Here is a 13,591-nt window from a genome sequence, read left to right on the forward strand (position 1 = left end):
AACTCCCAACACATATGCTAAAGGTGTGACAGGAACTGAGAGCATCTATAATTGGACATAGCAAATATGACCCCTTAATGCTCGCGGACGCACCCGGTCAGTGACCGGACGTGTCCGTTTTGAGCCCCTATTTATCCGTCCACGCAACCACACTTCTCATTTTCCTCCTCATATGTTCGATCACTTGCACGTGATTGGTGTAGATGAAGAGAGAGAAATAAAAGAATGAGTAAAGAAAGAGAAGAGGTGGTCCGGGTTGGGGCTACGTCCTACGTGGCGGACTGTCCGGGCACGCACGGGCGCGTGCGCGAGCCCTCATATCCGCCCTATATTTGAGATGGATATGAGGGTTCGCGGACAGCCCGGGCGTATAGGGATGATATAAGGAGTTCGGTTGGGTCATGTTTTTTCTCTCCTGTTCGATTACTGACCGGGTGCGTTCGCGGACGTAGAGATGGTTTGAGGCATGCGGCTGTAGATGCTTTGATACTAGTTCACTTTTTCTCAATTATAATCTCAACAATTTCCTAGTGTAAACTCCCATTCTGTTTCCCTCGAACTGCAAAACCCGCTTGTACATAGCGGGCTCCGGCGAGACGGCGACTACCACCTCGCCCTGGTGGTTGACGTCGAGCGCGCGCTCCTCCTCGACTGCAAGGCGGCGCAGCTGACCTCAGCTTCCTCGCCGCGAAGGGTCGCAACCCACCTAGCGCGCGCGATGCCCTCTTCCTCCTCGTTCGTGTCGGCGGAGGCGGAGACGAGGAACTGGGCGGAGCTGCCGCTGGACGCGATCTCGTCCATCCTCCACAAGCTCGACCAGCCGACATCCTGATGGGGCCCGGCCAGGCGCGCCGCCACCCGCGACGAGCCCAAGCTCAGCCTGGACGACACGAGCAAGCTTTGCGGCCCGCTCGTGGCCCGTTCAGGACCGGACCGTACGGTCCAGGCCCGGTAGAAAAACATGACGGTCCGGGCCCAGAAATACAGACCGCGAAAAGTTTGGTCCGGTCCGGTCTTTAACCGGGCCGACCGAGCGGACCGATGGTGCAAGGCCCATGAAACGGCCATCTGGCTAGACAGAGCGAGCGACTCCCCTCACCTCGTTCCATTCCCCCTCCTCCTGGGTCGATTCCCTTCTCGTTCTCCTCACAGCGCCTCCTCCTCTCCAATCCCTAACCCTAACCCTAAGGCGGCGCCGTCGCCCGCGGCCTCTCCCCTTCACCGACGGCGCCATCTCGTCCGAGTCCGAGCTGGAGGAGCACGTGTACGTCGGGGACGCAGCAAGGCCAGCACACCATCGGTCCCGCCTTCCCTGGTTCCTCGCCGAGCGCCACGAAGAGGAAGAGGTAATGTTTGAACAAGAAACTTTTGTCCCATTAAGAGTTTCTGAATTTTCTGAAGATGAATCTAAGTCTCCCTCGCCGAACTGAGATGATTCAATGCTAGAGACTTAGATAGGAGATCTGGAGATGTAGTGTTTGAACAAGAAACTTTTGTCCCACTAAGAGTTCCTGAATTTTCTGAACTAATGTAAGAGTTTCAGGAGATGTAGTATTTCAACAACAAACTTTAGTCAGGAGATGTTGTGTTTCAACAAGGTTCTCTATGCTATAATAATTAAATAGTGTGCAGCATGTTTCTGTGCATTATACATTGTGCATGACATATTAGAGACCAGCGGTAGATTTCACCAAAGTAGAACAACTAGGAAAGCTCCGCTGATACACTAGTAATTTGAGAGGCAACATCACTGTACAAACACATACGAACATGAATTTTCAGATGGCGTTTGCTACTATGGTGACTGACAGTGAATCGTATGGTTACGGTTGATGGCAATGGCATGCCTGAATGCATTTTAGCAAGACCAAGAGAATGCCAGTATATGCATATGTAGTGTTTCAACAGCAAACTTCAGTCAGGAGGTTATACTGACAACTGACAATAGTTTCTGAAAAAATGCTTGATTGCGCACTATTGCTAGATGACCATATGTTTGTTTGCACTAGTACTAGATGATTTAACATGTTTGGTCAGGAGATGTAGTTCTAGAGAGTAGACAGTATGTGCCGAACAAGGTTTTCTATGCTACAACAAGAAGAAGATGAATTATTTGCACTTGATGGTTGATGTACTGACTGTGGATATTATGTGCTGTTTTTTTTGTAGAGAATGGTGAAGGAGAAGGGGAATGAGAAGGGAAAGGGTGCTGGTAAGGAGAATGGGAAGGCGAAGGGTGCTGGTAAGGAGAATGGGAAGGCGAAGGCAAAGGAAAAGAGCTTGAATTACCTAATTAGGCAAGATTCGGCGCTGCCTCCGCCGGTTCCGAGGAAGAAGAGCAAACCTAAGGTGCAGATTAGGAAGGCGAAAGACTTTCCCAATGCCCCAATGGGAGAGTTGATTTGTAGCTTAAAAAAACACCATCCGCCTCCTCCGCGTCTCCCCGACCGCACCGGTGCCGGCGTGCGTGCCGCGGAAGCCGCTGCCTCCGGCTCCGCAACCGGCTCCGAGCTGCCTCATGTTGGAGAAGTTTGACAAATATTGGGAAGAAAAGAACAATGCCATGGTGATCGCAACCATCTTTGATCCACGATACATATGCTTGCTGTTTTTACTCCAATGGTTGTTGTTTTTTTACTCATATGGTTGCTGTTTTTACTCCAATGGTTGCTGTTTTTTTTACTCATATGCTTGTTGTTTTTACTCGTATGCTTTCTAATTCACTCCAATGCTATCATCTTTGATCCTAGGTACAAGATGGGTTACATAGAGTGGGCCTTTGGAGAACTATATGGAGAAGGAAGTACAAGGTTTAGGACTGAGATCAAAATCGTGGAGGAAGAGTTGGCGGCCTTGTATGACAAATGTGTTGCTCAAGATAAGCGAGCTGGAAATGGAGAAAGTTCATCTTCCTCTGCAAACATTCCTAGTATCCCGGTTCAAGCTGGGTACGAGTCCTTCTTATCGTCCCGTTCAACAAGAATATCAAAGAGTGACTTGAGGAACTACTTAGAGGATGAGGTTGCCCCTCGCAACAAGGCTCTTGATCTTCTTGGTTGGTGGAAAGACAATGCTCCTAGGTACCCAATTATGGCCAAGATAGCCAGGAGGTTCCTTACTATCCCGGCTACCTCCGTGTCTTCGGAATCTACCTTCAGCACGACCGGAAGGATTTTAGGTATGTCAACTCGTACTATTGAACTTTGGATATAAACTTGTCAACTTCTCATCCTCAAACTAGTTTGTCAACTTGTGTTGTATTAGATGACTATAGGAGTTCGTTAAAACCAGTTATGGTGGAGGCATTAGTTTGTGGTGCAAGTTATATCAAGGGTGCTCACGTTGACTTGAATCTGGTGGTATGTTTGCCATCTTTTCCTTACCTTTTCTTTCTTTCTTTTTTGGTCTTGTTGTATATGATGTGAGCATTTGTCTAACTTCCACACTTGTAGCCGAGGGATGAGAATGAAGAGGATGATGTTGAGACCATCAAGTTACCCATTGTGGTGGAGGAGATCAACGATTGGTAACTATTCTTCCTACATGTTTCACTTGTCATACGATACCAAATATTTATGTGAATGTTGCTTATCTTACTTGTAGACGTTCATCATGTGGATGTTGATCTTGCTATTTTGGAGATGAATGTCAAATGATCTTTCTCATGTGAAGGCTACTTTTGCATTTCTGTTATGTTGGAACCTTTCAAGTCATGAACTATGAATTGTCACTGCTAGCTTGGAGATGAACCTCTCGTTTGTGTTATGTTCAACTTGTCAATTGACATGGACTTGGAATTGTCATTGCAAGTTTGTAATCTTGTCGTTCAATGATGATAAGACCGTATGTTTGTGGATGTGATATTTGTGCTTAACCTGATTTGTGCCATCTTTCCTGTCAAAATCAGTTTGTGGATGTCCAAAAAACAAAGGAAATGTTGTCCAAATTTAGTTATTCTTGCTGTCCAAATTTAGTCCAGTGCTTGCTGTCCAAATTAGTTGTTTGTGGCTGTGATATTTCTGCTGTTTCGGTCCAAACTTATCTGAAGAAACTTATCTGAAAACTGAAGTGATCAATGTTTGTGCATGTGATTTTTGTGATATTGTTCCTCCTCTCAAAATCAATTGTTTTGATTCCAAAATTCAAATAAAATGCGGTCCAAATTTAGTTATGCCACACTAGTCATTGAACAGAAACAGAGCACTCACAGGAGCAGCTTAGTATGACTGTATGACATAACTAATTTGGACGGCCTAAACTGTGGCAGAAAAGATCAACATGGCACTTTCAGGATAAGCCACGGTCTAAATAGTGGCCAAAAAAGCTGAATAGAGCAGCGACAGGGCAGCTATAGTCTAAACAATGACACTACGGGGCAGCTACAGTCTACAAACGACACAGCAGCCTAAACAGTGGCCAGCAGAGCACTCCCAGCCATCGGTCCCATTCGGTCCATTCGGGCTGACCGAGCTTTTGCTGCTTCGGTCCGGTCCTAGAAAACAGGCTCGCTCGCGGCCGGTCCAAAGGCTGGCTCGGTCAAAGCCCGGACCGGACCACGTCCACCCTGAGCCCGAGCTATGGCGCCGCATCAACATGCTTGGCCATCCCGACCTCTCCCGCAAGTTCAACCTCCACGGGATGGCGCATGCCGCCGTCCGCCGCAGCGCGGGAAGGTGTGAGGCATTCTGGTGCGAGCACGCCGGCGGCCACGACTTCCTCCTCCGCCTCGCCGACCAGTGATGTTAGACATATGTATATGCTGTAACGGGATTCTTGTTGTAACCTTTCTGTAATTATGGATCGCACCACGCCAGGGCCTGCGTGCCTGTTTTGTAGGGCGTGAGTGCTCCTCTTCCATGTATAAATGGTGCACTCTGTAACTGATGTAATCAAGGCAAATACAATTCTCTCCAACTTGGTATCAGACACCAGGAACTCTCCATGGCCGCGCCTCACACCTCCGCCGACACCAGCGCCGCCACGTCGCCGGGCTCCCTCTCCTCCACGGCGCCCGCCGCTGACACCACCTCCGCCACTTCGGCGGCCTTCTCCCCCTCCTTCGTGTTCGGTACGCACTCCTCTGGCACCTCCGCATCTTCCGGATCGCGTTTCGCCCCCCTCTTCTCCTCCACTGCTCCGACGCCTCCTCCGGCTTCCACTCCGGCATCTCTCCTCCCGATCTACCGCGACCACATCACCAATCACATAAAATTCCTCCTCAACCCTGCTGACCACAATTACCACAAGTGGAAGTCTTTCTTCATCATGGTCCTCGTTCGCTACGGCGTCACTCACCTCATCGAGCACCCCCCGCCACCCAACGCCGATGCTGCCTATCTTGAGCTTGATGCCCATGTTGCCCTCTGGATCTACGCCACTCTCTCTGACGCCATGGTGGATCATGTCGTCGGCGCCACCACCACGTTTGCCATCTGGAAGAAGATCCACGATTATTTTCTCTCGAACCGCGCCGCCCGGTTCATGATCCTCAACAGGCAATATCGCAACCTCAAGCAGGGCGACCTCTCTGTCCAGGAGTACGCTCGCCGCATAAAACTCCTCACCGATGGTCTCGCCGACATCGAGCACGCCGTCACCGAGGTCGACCTCACCACGCAATTCCTCCACGGCCTCGATAAACGCCTCGACACCATCCGCGTGGTCCTCGGTGATCAGGGGCTGCCGTTCGACGTCGTGCTCTCCCGCGTCTCCTTGGCCGAGGAGTCCATGGCGCAACGCTCCGCCGAGGAAAGCGCCTCGGTGTTTGCCCTCCACAACGGGAGCCCTTCTTCTGGCAGCAGCTCAAGCACCGGTGGTCCTCGTGGGGATCGCTCCGGTGAGCGCACCCCGGGCCCCTCGCCGCATCCCCCTGCCCGTGGCCGCGGCGACCGCCACGGTGATGGTGGTGACCGTGGGCGTGGGCGTGGTCGTGGCCGCGGTGGCCGCGGCCGTGGCGACTCTGGCGGGCGCGGGCAGTCCGCGGTCCCTCCCATGGCGCCCTTCACCGGCTACTTCGCGCCCTATGGGATGGCCCTGCCCGCTCCTCGCCCTGGCTGGGTGCCCCCCAACGCGGCGGGCGTCCTCGGTCCGCGCCCGGGCTCGCATGCGCAGGCCTACCCCGTCCAGCACACGGCTCCACCGCCTCCTGCTCCTCACTACCCGCCGGCGCTGTACTACCCTCCTCCGCCGCCCTCATGGGACCATTTCGCCATGCTGAATGCCGCCTACAGCCACGGTGGTCACCACGCCACCGCCCCTTCCAACGAATGGTTCCTCGACAGTGGCGCCACCTCCCACATCACCGGCAACCCAGGTACCTTGACCTCGTCCAGTTCTTCTTTAAAGCGTTCTACTCCATCTTCTGTGCTTGTTGGCAATGGACACTCTCTCCCTATTACTGCATCTAGTTCTACTACACTCGCTCCTTCTCCCTTTAAATTGAATGATGTGCTTGTTTCTCCTTCCATAGTTCCCAATCTTATCTCCGTTAGACAATTCACTCGCGACAATTTTTGCTCTATTGAATTTTACCCCTTCGGTTTCCTTGTGAAGGATCTATGAACGCGGAAGGTGCTCCCGATCTCCACTAGCTTCGATGGCCTCTACCCACTCTTCGGCAGCAACTCACCTTGGCCTACTGCGCTCACCGCCACCACTTCCATGTCGGACATCTGGCATCGTCGGCTTGGCCACCCCGGCGCGCACTCCCTTTCTTCCATAGCTAAAGATTTTCTTAGCACTTGTAATAAGCCACCCCACACTCCATGTAGTGCTTGTCAAATGGGTCGGCAGCCCCGGCTTCCCTTTTCTTCTTCCCTTAATAAGTCTTACGCTCCCTTTGATTTAATTCATTGTGACTTGTGGACCTCGCCTGTTGTAAGTTTTTCTGGTTTTGAATACTACTTAGTTATTCTCGATGATTACACTCACTACTCGTGGTCCTTTCCCTTACGCAATAAATCCGACACGTCCACCGTCTTACAACGCTTCTTTACATTTTTTCATACCCAATTTGGCGTGGTGATCAAGAGCATGCAGTGTGACAATGGCGGCGAGTTCATCAACTCCTCTCTCCGATCCTTCTTCCCCTCCAACGGCATTGTCTATCGCTTCTCCTGCCCCCACACTTCGCCCCAAAATGGAAAAGCCAAGCGTCTTATTCGCACTACCACCGACATTGTGCGCTCTCTTCTCTTGCAAGCCCATCTCCCACCTCCATTCTGGGTCGAAGCATTACACACCGCCACATACCTTCTCAACCGAAGGCCCTCCCGTGCCATCAGCAATTATACTCCATATTACCTTCTACACGGCTCCCATCCATCGTATGATCATCTCCGCGTCTTTGGATGTTTGTGTTTCCCTAATTTGTATGCCACAACCGACCACAAATTATCCCCACGCTCGTCTCGCTGTATTTTCTTGGGCTACCCTCTAGAACACAAGGACTACCGGTGTTATGATCTCACCTCTCGCCGCGTTATAGTTTCCAGGCACGTTATCTTCGACGAAATAGTTTTTCCTTCTGCTCCACCCACATGCATGTCACAAAACCCCACGTCCACAGAAAATCCCACCCTGCGGATCTTACCTGCCCGTCCTGTCACCTCGGATCACGCCATCGATCCACCTCCACCCGCCGCGCCCGGGCCCCACCTGATCCCCTCGGATCGCGCCTCCCCGCCCCACCCACCGCGTCGCGACTCGCCCGCCCAGTCCGCGGCCTCCACGTGCTCCCCCACCAACCAATCGACCGATTCCACCCCCTCCCCTGGCCCGCGCACTCCCACCGGTCCCCTCTTGACGCAATCTTCCTCCGATTCCGCACCTTCCCGCAGCGCCGCACCTCCTCACGGATCTTCCTCGCCTTCCGCGCCTGTCGGTTCGACCCACTCACCTGTGCGCCCCACCAGCTCCTCCTCGTCTTCCGCACCGCCCACTACACCGCCTACGCGCCTTCCCCCTCGTGCCGTTCCCATTGCACCCACTAAAAACAACCATTCCATGTCCACTCGCGCCAAGTCTGGTTATTGCATGCCCAAGCGCCTCTTCCTTGTCGACTCCACCTCCCCAGCTATCTCACCACTCCCTGCTACGTACAAATCTGCCCTCAAGGATCCCAATTGGCAACAAGCTATGGTAGATGAATTTAACGCTTTAATGAAAAACTCTACTTGGTCTTTGGTGCCTAAACCTGCAGGTGTCAATGTGGTCACGGGGAAGTGGATTTTTCGTCACAAGTTCAACATGGACGGCTCTTTAGCACGCTATAAAGCACGATGGGTGGTGCGTGGCTTCACACAACGAGAGGGTGTGGACTATGATGAAACTTTCAGTCCGGTGGTCAAACCAGCCACAATCCGTGTTGTTCTCAGTATTGCCACCTCCCAAGCTTGGCCTATCCATCAACTTGATGTCAAGAATGCCTTCTTGCATGGTGACCTCCATGAGACGGTGTATTGCTCTCAACCAGCGGGCTTTGTTGATCCATCCTTTCCAACCATGTTTGTCTTCTTCGTAAGTCACTCTATGGTCTCAAACAAGCACCCCGTACGTGGTTTCTTCGCTTTAAATCATATTTGCTCTCGCTTGGTTTTTGTGCTTCCAAAAGTGACACCTCACTCTTCATTCTCCACCGCGGTTCCACCATTGCTTATTTGTTGGTTTATGTCGACGACATTATTCTCACTGCCAACTCCACCACCGCCTTAGAGCTTATCATTCGGTCTCTCAAATCTGAATTCTCCATGTCTGACTTGGGTGCTCTCCATCACTTTCTTGGCATCAATGTGACCCCTAACCCCTCTGGTCTCTTTCTTTGCCAACAACAATATGCCTTGGAGATTCTAGACCGCGCAAAGATGTTAAACTGCAAACCGGTGTCCACCCCTATTGATACTAGCTCCAAAGTGTCATCCACCGACGGCGCTGTCCTCTCCAACCCCACCCACTATCGTCGCCTCGCCGGCGCGCTTCAGTATCTCACACTCACACGACCGGACATTGCTTACGCTGTCCAACAGGTGTGTTTATTCATGCATGAGCCTCGGGATACCCACATGCAACTCATTAAGAGGATCCTCCGCTACTTGCAAGGCACCTCTCACTATGGCCTTCAGTTCTACAAATCCTCTTCCAGTGATCTTGTCTCTTACACCGACGCTGATTGGGCAGGGTGCCCGGACACGCGCCGCTCGACCTCGGGGTTCTGTGTATTTCTTGGGTCCAACCTCGTTTCATGGTCCTCCAAGCGACAGCCTACCGTTTCTCGCTCTAGCGCCGAAGCTGAGTACCGTGGCGTCGCTAATTGTGTTGCCGAGGCTTGTTGGCTCCGCCAACTTCTGTATGAGCTCAAACACCCTCCTCGGCGTGCCACCGTGGTATATTGTGATAACATCAGTGCCTCTTATCTTGCGTGCAATCCCGTTCAGCATCAATGTACTAAACATGTTGAGATTGATCTACACTTCGTCCGTGATCGCGTGGCACTTGGCGAAGTCCGGGTTCTACATGTCCCGTCTTCCTCTCAGTTTGCCGATCTCTTTACCAAGGGCCTGCCATTGCCAATCTTCCATGATTTCAGGAGCAGCCTCAACGTCCTTGCACACGGAGTTCCGGCTGAGGGGGGGTGTTAGACATATGTATATGCTGTAACGGGATTCTTGTTGTAACCTTCCTGTAATTATGGATCGCACCACGCCAGGGCCTGCGTGCCTGTTTTGTAGGGCGTGAGTGCTCCTCTCCCATGTATAAATGGTGCACTCTGTAACTGATGTAATCAAGGCAAATACAATTCTCTCCAACTAGTGAGACCCCCCTTACCATCAATTTTAGGGGATTTCGTTTTGATTTGTTTCGCATTAGCTACACGTTCTGTTTCCGTTCCAATTCCTTGCAATTTACCATGTATGCGTACCTTTGGGTTTCGTTTATTCACTGCGGGAAAGTTCTGTAGGCTTTTTGTTTGTGATCACGCGGGGTACAAAGTGCTGAGGAGAACAGCTTACAACAACACAAGCAAACAACAAATAGGAAGTGCTGAGTCTAAACTAACAATAGAATTAGTCGCTTTCTTTAAATTTATGTATATTTCAGCAAGGGCAGTGACTATTCTTACTTTGATAAACACAAAGTGCGCTAGAGAAAACTTATCCCTATGCAACGCATGCTCCGTACACCATACTACCTTCAGGTTCTCTGCAGCTTTGTAAAATTTAGTAATGCTTAATTGGCAAGCGAGGAGGGATGACTGACTTTAATAGAAGCACTTGTGGACGTATGGCTAAATCACAGAAAGTTTCCAATAATCGGATAATTCCGACATTGCCTCAAGTTTTACTCTGCTGAATTTCTCATATCACAACATTTGGCCACCCAGAGGTCAGGTGATCGATGATACACCAGGAAATATTCGTTTGGTTTGGTTTGAAACAGAACACAGCTGGGAGTTAGCTTTTTAGGGCTTCTCGGCATTTCCCGCTGAAATAGTCGTATTGGCAATTTTTCGAGTTATGTTAATTGTTGAACAGAACAAACTCTTCCGGTTTTATATTGCTAGAGTACAGAATTTATCCTAATTTGCAACCTGCAATAACGATTTAGCATCCCTGAAACTTCTCCCAAATATAGTGAATTCTCAGTAAACCCCTTTAAATTATGTATGTACCAATGTCCTATGATGCTACGCAATTATCTGAATTTATGAAATGTTCTATTCGGGCTATGCAAGTCTGTCAGAACTTATATTCTAGCTACCTATTTTTTATTCAGTGTGCTTATGTCTTCTTTATATTGTTTTTGTTGGGTATTGAGATCCAAGTGCTATATTTGCAGGGCACCATCTCTCAAGAGTCTTCGCCTCATTTCATGCTATAAATTTAGTGATGAAGCACTTACGGAGGCGATGGTGAAATTCCCTTTGCTTGAGGAGCTCGAGCTTGCATTGTGTTCAAATGTGGGTGAGAGTGGCGTGTTGGGGGTTGTTGGCAAAGCATGCCCACAACTGAAGAGCTTCAGACTGATTAAGGATGTGTTGTATGATTCTGAAGCTAATGACTACGACAAGGATGATGAAGCCATGGGGATTGCAACCATGCATGGGCTACGCTCTTTGCAGCTGTTTGGCAATAGCCTAACCAATAAAGGACTGACAGCTATCCTTGATAATTGCCGCCACCTGGAGTCCCTTGACATTCGCCACTGCTTTAACGTCTACATGGACAACACCCTGCGCACAAAGTGTGCCAGGATAAGCACACTTTGGCTTATCCTGCCAAAATTGGGTGATGTCGGCATGACAGAGCAATTTATTCGCCCACAAACATCTGACAGGGGATTTCCCAGAATAATATCTTCCCCATCCATGGATTCTCGGGGTGATCTTTCTGCCATTGAGAATCAGGTGCACAAGCTAATCGATGATTTGAGAAGCGATTCCATAGAAGGTCAAAGATCAGCGACATTAGAGATTCGCCTTCTAGCTAAGCACAACATGGAGAACAGGATTGTCATTGCAGATTGTGGGGCTATAAACTTGCTGGTTGGTCTTCTTCATTCACCAGATGCCAAGATCCAAGAAAATGCAGTGACATCCCTCCTCAATCTGTCCATCAGTGATAACAATAAGATTGCCACAGTGAATGCAAATGTTGTTGATCCTCTCATCCATGTCCTGGAAACAGGGAACCCTGAGGCTAAAGAGAATTCAGCAGCTACTTTGTTCAGTCTCTGTATTCTTGAAGAAAACAAAGTGAGGGTTGGACGATCTGGTGCCATCAAGCTTCTCGTGGACTTGCTGCGAAATGGGACCCCGCGAGGAAAAAAAGATGCAGCCAATGCACTGTTTAATTTATCCATACTTGTGAGAACAAGGGTCACATTGTGCAAGCTGATGCGGTGAAGCAGCTAGTTAAGCTTATGGATCCTGCTGCTGGAATGGTCGACAAAGCTGTAGCTGTCTTAGCAAATCTTGCTACGATAGCAGAAGGGAGGACTGCTATTGGGCAGGCGCGTGGTATTCCAGCCCTTGTTGATGTTGTCGAACTGGGTTCGGCGAGGGGGAAGGAAAATGCTGTTGCGGCATTGCTTCAGCTATGCAAAAACAGCAACAGATCTTGCAGCATAGTTCTTCAAGAGGGTGTTTTGCCCCCTTTAGTCACACTGTCACGGTCAGGAACACCGCGAGCAAGAGAGAAGGTTTTCCACTTCCGATAACAAAAATTACAGCTAGAGGAAATGTAGTTGCAGAATCATTTCGCTAAGAATTTGAATTTGCTGCAGGCATAGGCTCTTCTCAGCTACTTCCACAGCCAGAGGCGTGGGAGCTCAGGAAGGGGATGATAATGATAGTCTTACGATATGCATCAATCATTTTCCTGGACTTCTCAAATAGTAGGTATTGTTGCTGACTGGAGTTGTGTACTCTTCTATAGTCAGATTGAGATCGTGCTCATCATTGCATGCTACTTGTTGGGTGTGGGTGTTTGTTGTCATCATTGTTATTGAGATGATATATTTATCGATTATATATATTTTTTATAACTTGCTCATTGGTATCTGTTTCGCCAAGATTTTGTGCTGTTAACTGATCCAAACTGTGATGTTTGCCCTTCTCTGTTTAGAGATGGATACTAGATGTGCCTGATCGTGTGGGCTAGCAGTGTTCCATTGGTGCTCACTGATGATAGAACATAAATTGTTGCTAGCTCTAGGAGCGAACCTAGCCCATCTCTACAAGGTGGATTTTGTAGTGCGTTCATAGTTAGCAAATTGGCACTATGCAGTTCAGTAGTTTACCACATTCTGCAAAATCATATTTGCTCCAAGGAAGTTCCTTCTTTTTGATTGCGCCAACTGTTTTTTCCTAAGAGATAAAAGGGAAAGAAGTGATATGTTTCTCGCATTGCTGATATATATCATCTAATGCCAGAGACAGACCGAACGATGCAGCACCCTGTTTCGCTGGCTGCAAGAGTGGTGGACCCAGGAAACAATGTGTCATGTGTTGTATATTAGGAGGATTTTGATTGGCAATATCCGGTGGTTCTGAAAGTCTTTTGGGGGAAAATGTACAGTTTACCATCTATGCGAGAACAAAAAAATCGGAGCAATATGATTTATATTAGCACATGTATTTTTCAGAAAGCACTTGGAAAACATGGAAACTCACTCACACTCAGATGGACAAGAAAGTAGTAAGATATTTCACATGGTGCATGATATTATGTGTTAAAGTCGCCGGTAATGAATGGCACGCCAACCCTGAGCTGACGTTGGTTGGGTTACCTCCTCCCGCATATATATAGATGGCAGCACAAGCGCCATTGTTCATCGAGGACAATACTCGCCAAACTTTGACACCATGTACAATTCTCTAGATTGGCATGAGCGTGTGTAGGTCCATACCAAAAACAAAAAGGAGTGAGGAACACATAGAACTGTGAGGCGTCAGGGAAAAATCACATGTCTGCAAGCGACTTTGCCGAGCTAGAGCACCATGATCCTCGGGAGAGTGCGTAGGAAGACATATCACACGTGATTATCCATCCACGCACCATCCAGATGGAACGACTTTGCGAGCAAGTTCAGGTCA

At 49.3% G+C, this 13,591-nt stretch overlaps 1 protein-coding gene and 1 pseudogene across 1 annotated transcript; both read left to right on the plus strand.

Moving 5' to 3' along the window:
- Positions 1–1,097: 1,097 nt before the first annotated feature.
- Positions 1,098–3,856, plus strand: LOC109760078 (zinc finger BED domain-containing protein RICESLEEPER 1). Its single transcript, XM_073510979.1, has 6 exons — positions 1,098–1,346; positions 2,170–2,566; positions 2,751–3,178; positions 3,265–3,359; positions 3,453–3,526; positions 3,604–3,856. Coding segments are annotated over exons 2-6 (606 nt in total). The 5' UTR covers positions 1,098–1,346; positions 2,170–2,558; the 3' UTR covers positions 3,605–3,856.
- Positions 3,857–4,221: 365 nt separating this feature from the next.
- Positions 4,222–13,591, plus strand: part of LOC141020562 (U-box domain-containing protein 4-like) — a 28,395-nt pseudogene continuing 19,025 nt past the window's right edge.

The sequence above is a fragment of the Aegilops tauschii genome, chromosome 3, assembly GCF_002575655.3.
Source record: "Aegilops tauschii subsp. strangulata cultivar AL8/78 chromosome 3, Aet v6.0, whole genome shotgun sequence".
In the NCBI taxonomy this organism is placed as follows: Eukaryota; Viridiplantae; Streptophyta; class Magnoliopsida; order Poales; family Poaceae; genus Aegilops; species Aegilops tauschii.

Coding starts and splice junctions, on each gene's coding strand:
- LOC109760078 (XM_073510979.1), top strand. Junction 3,179..3,264: donor CACGACCGGAAGGATTTTAG/GTATGTCAACTC, acceptor GTGTTGTATTAG/ATGACTATAGGAGTTCGTTA. Junction 3,360..3,452: donor ACGTTGACTTGAATCTGGTG/GTATGTTTGCCA, acceptor CCACACTTGTAG/CCGAGGGATGAGAATGAAGA.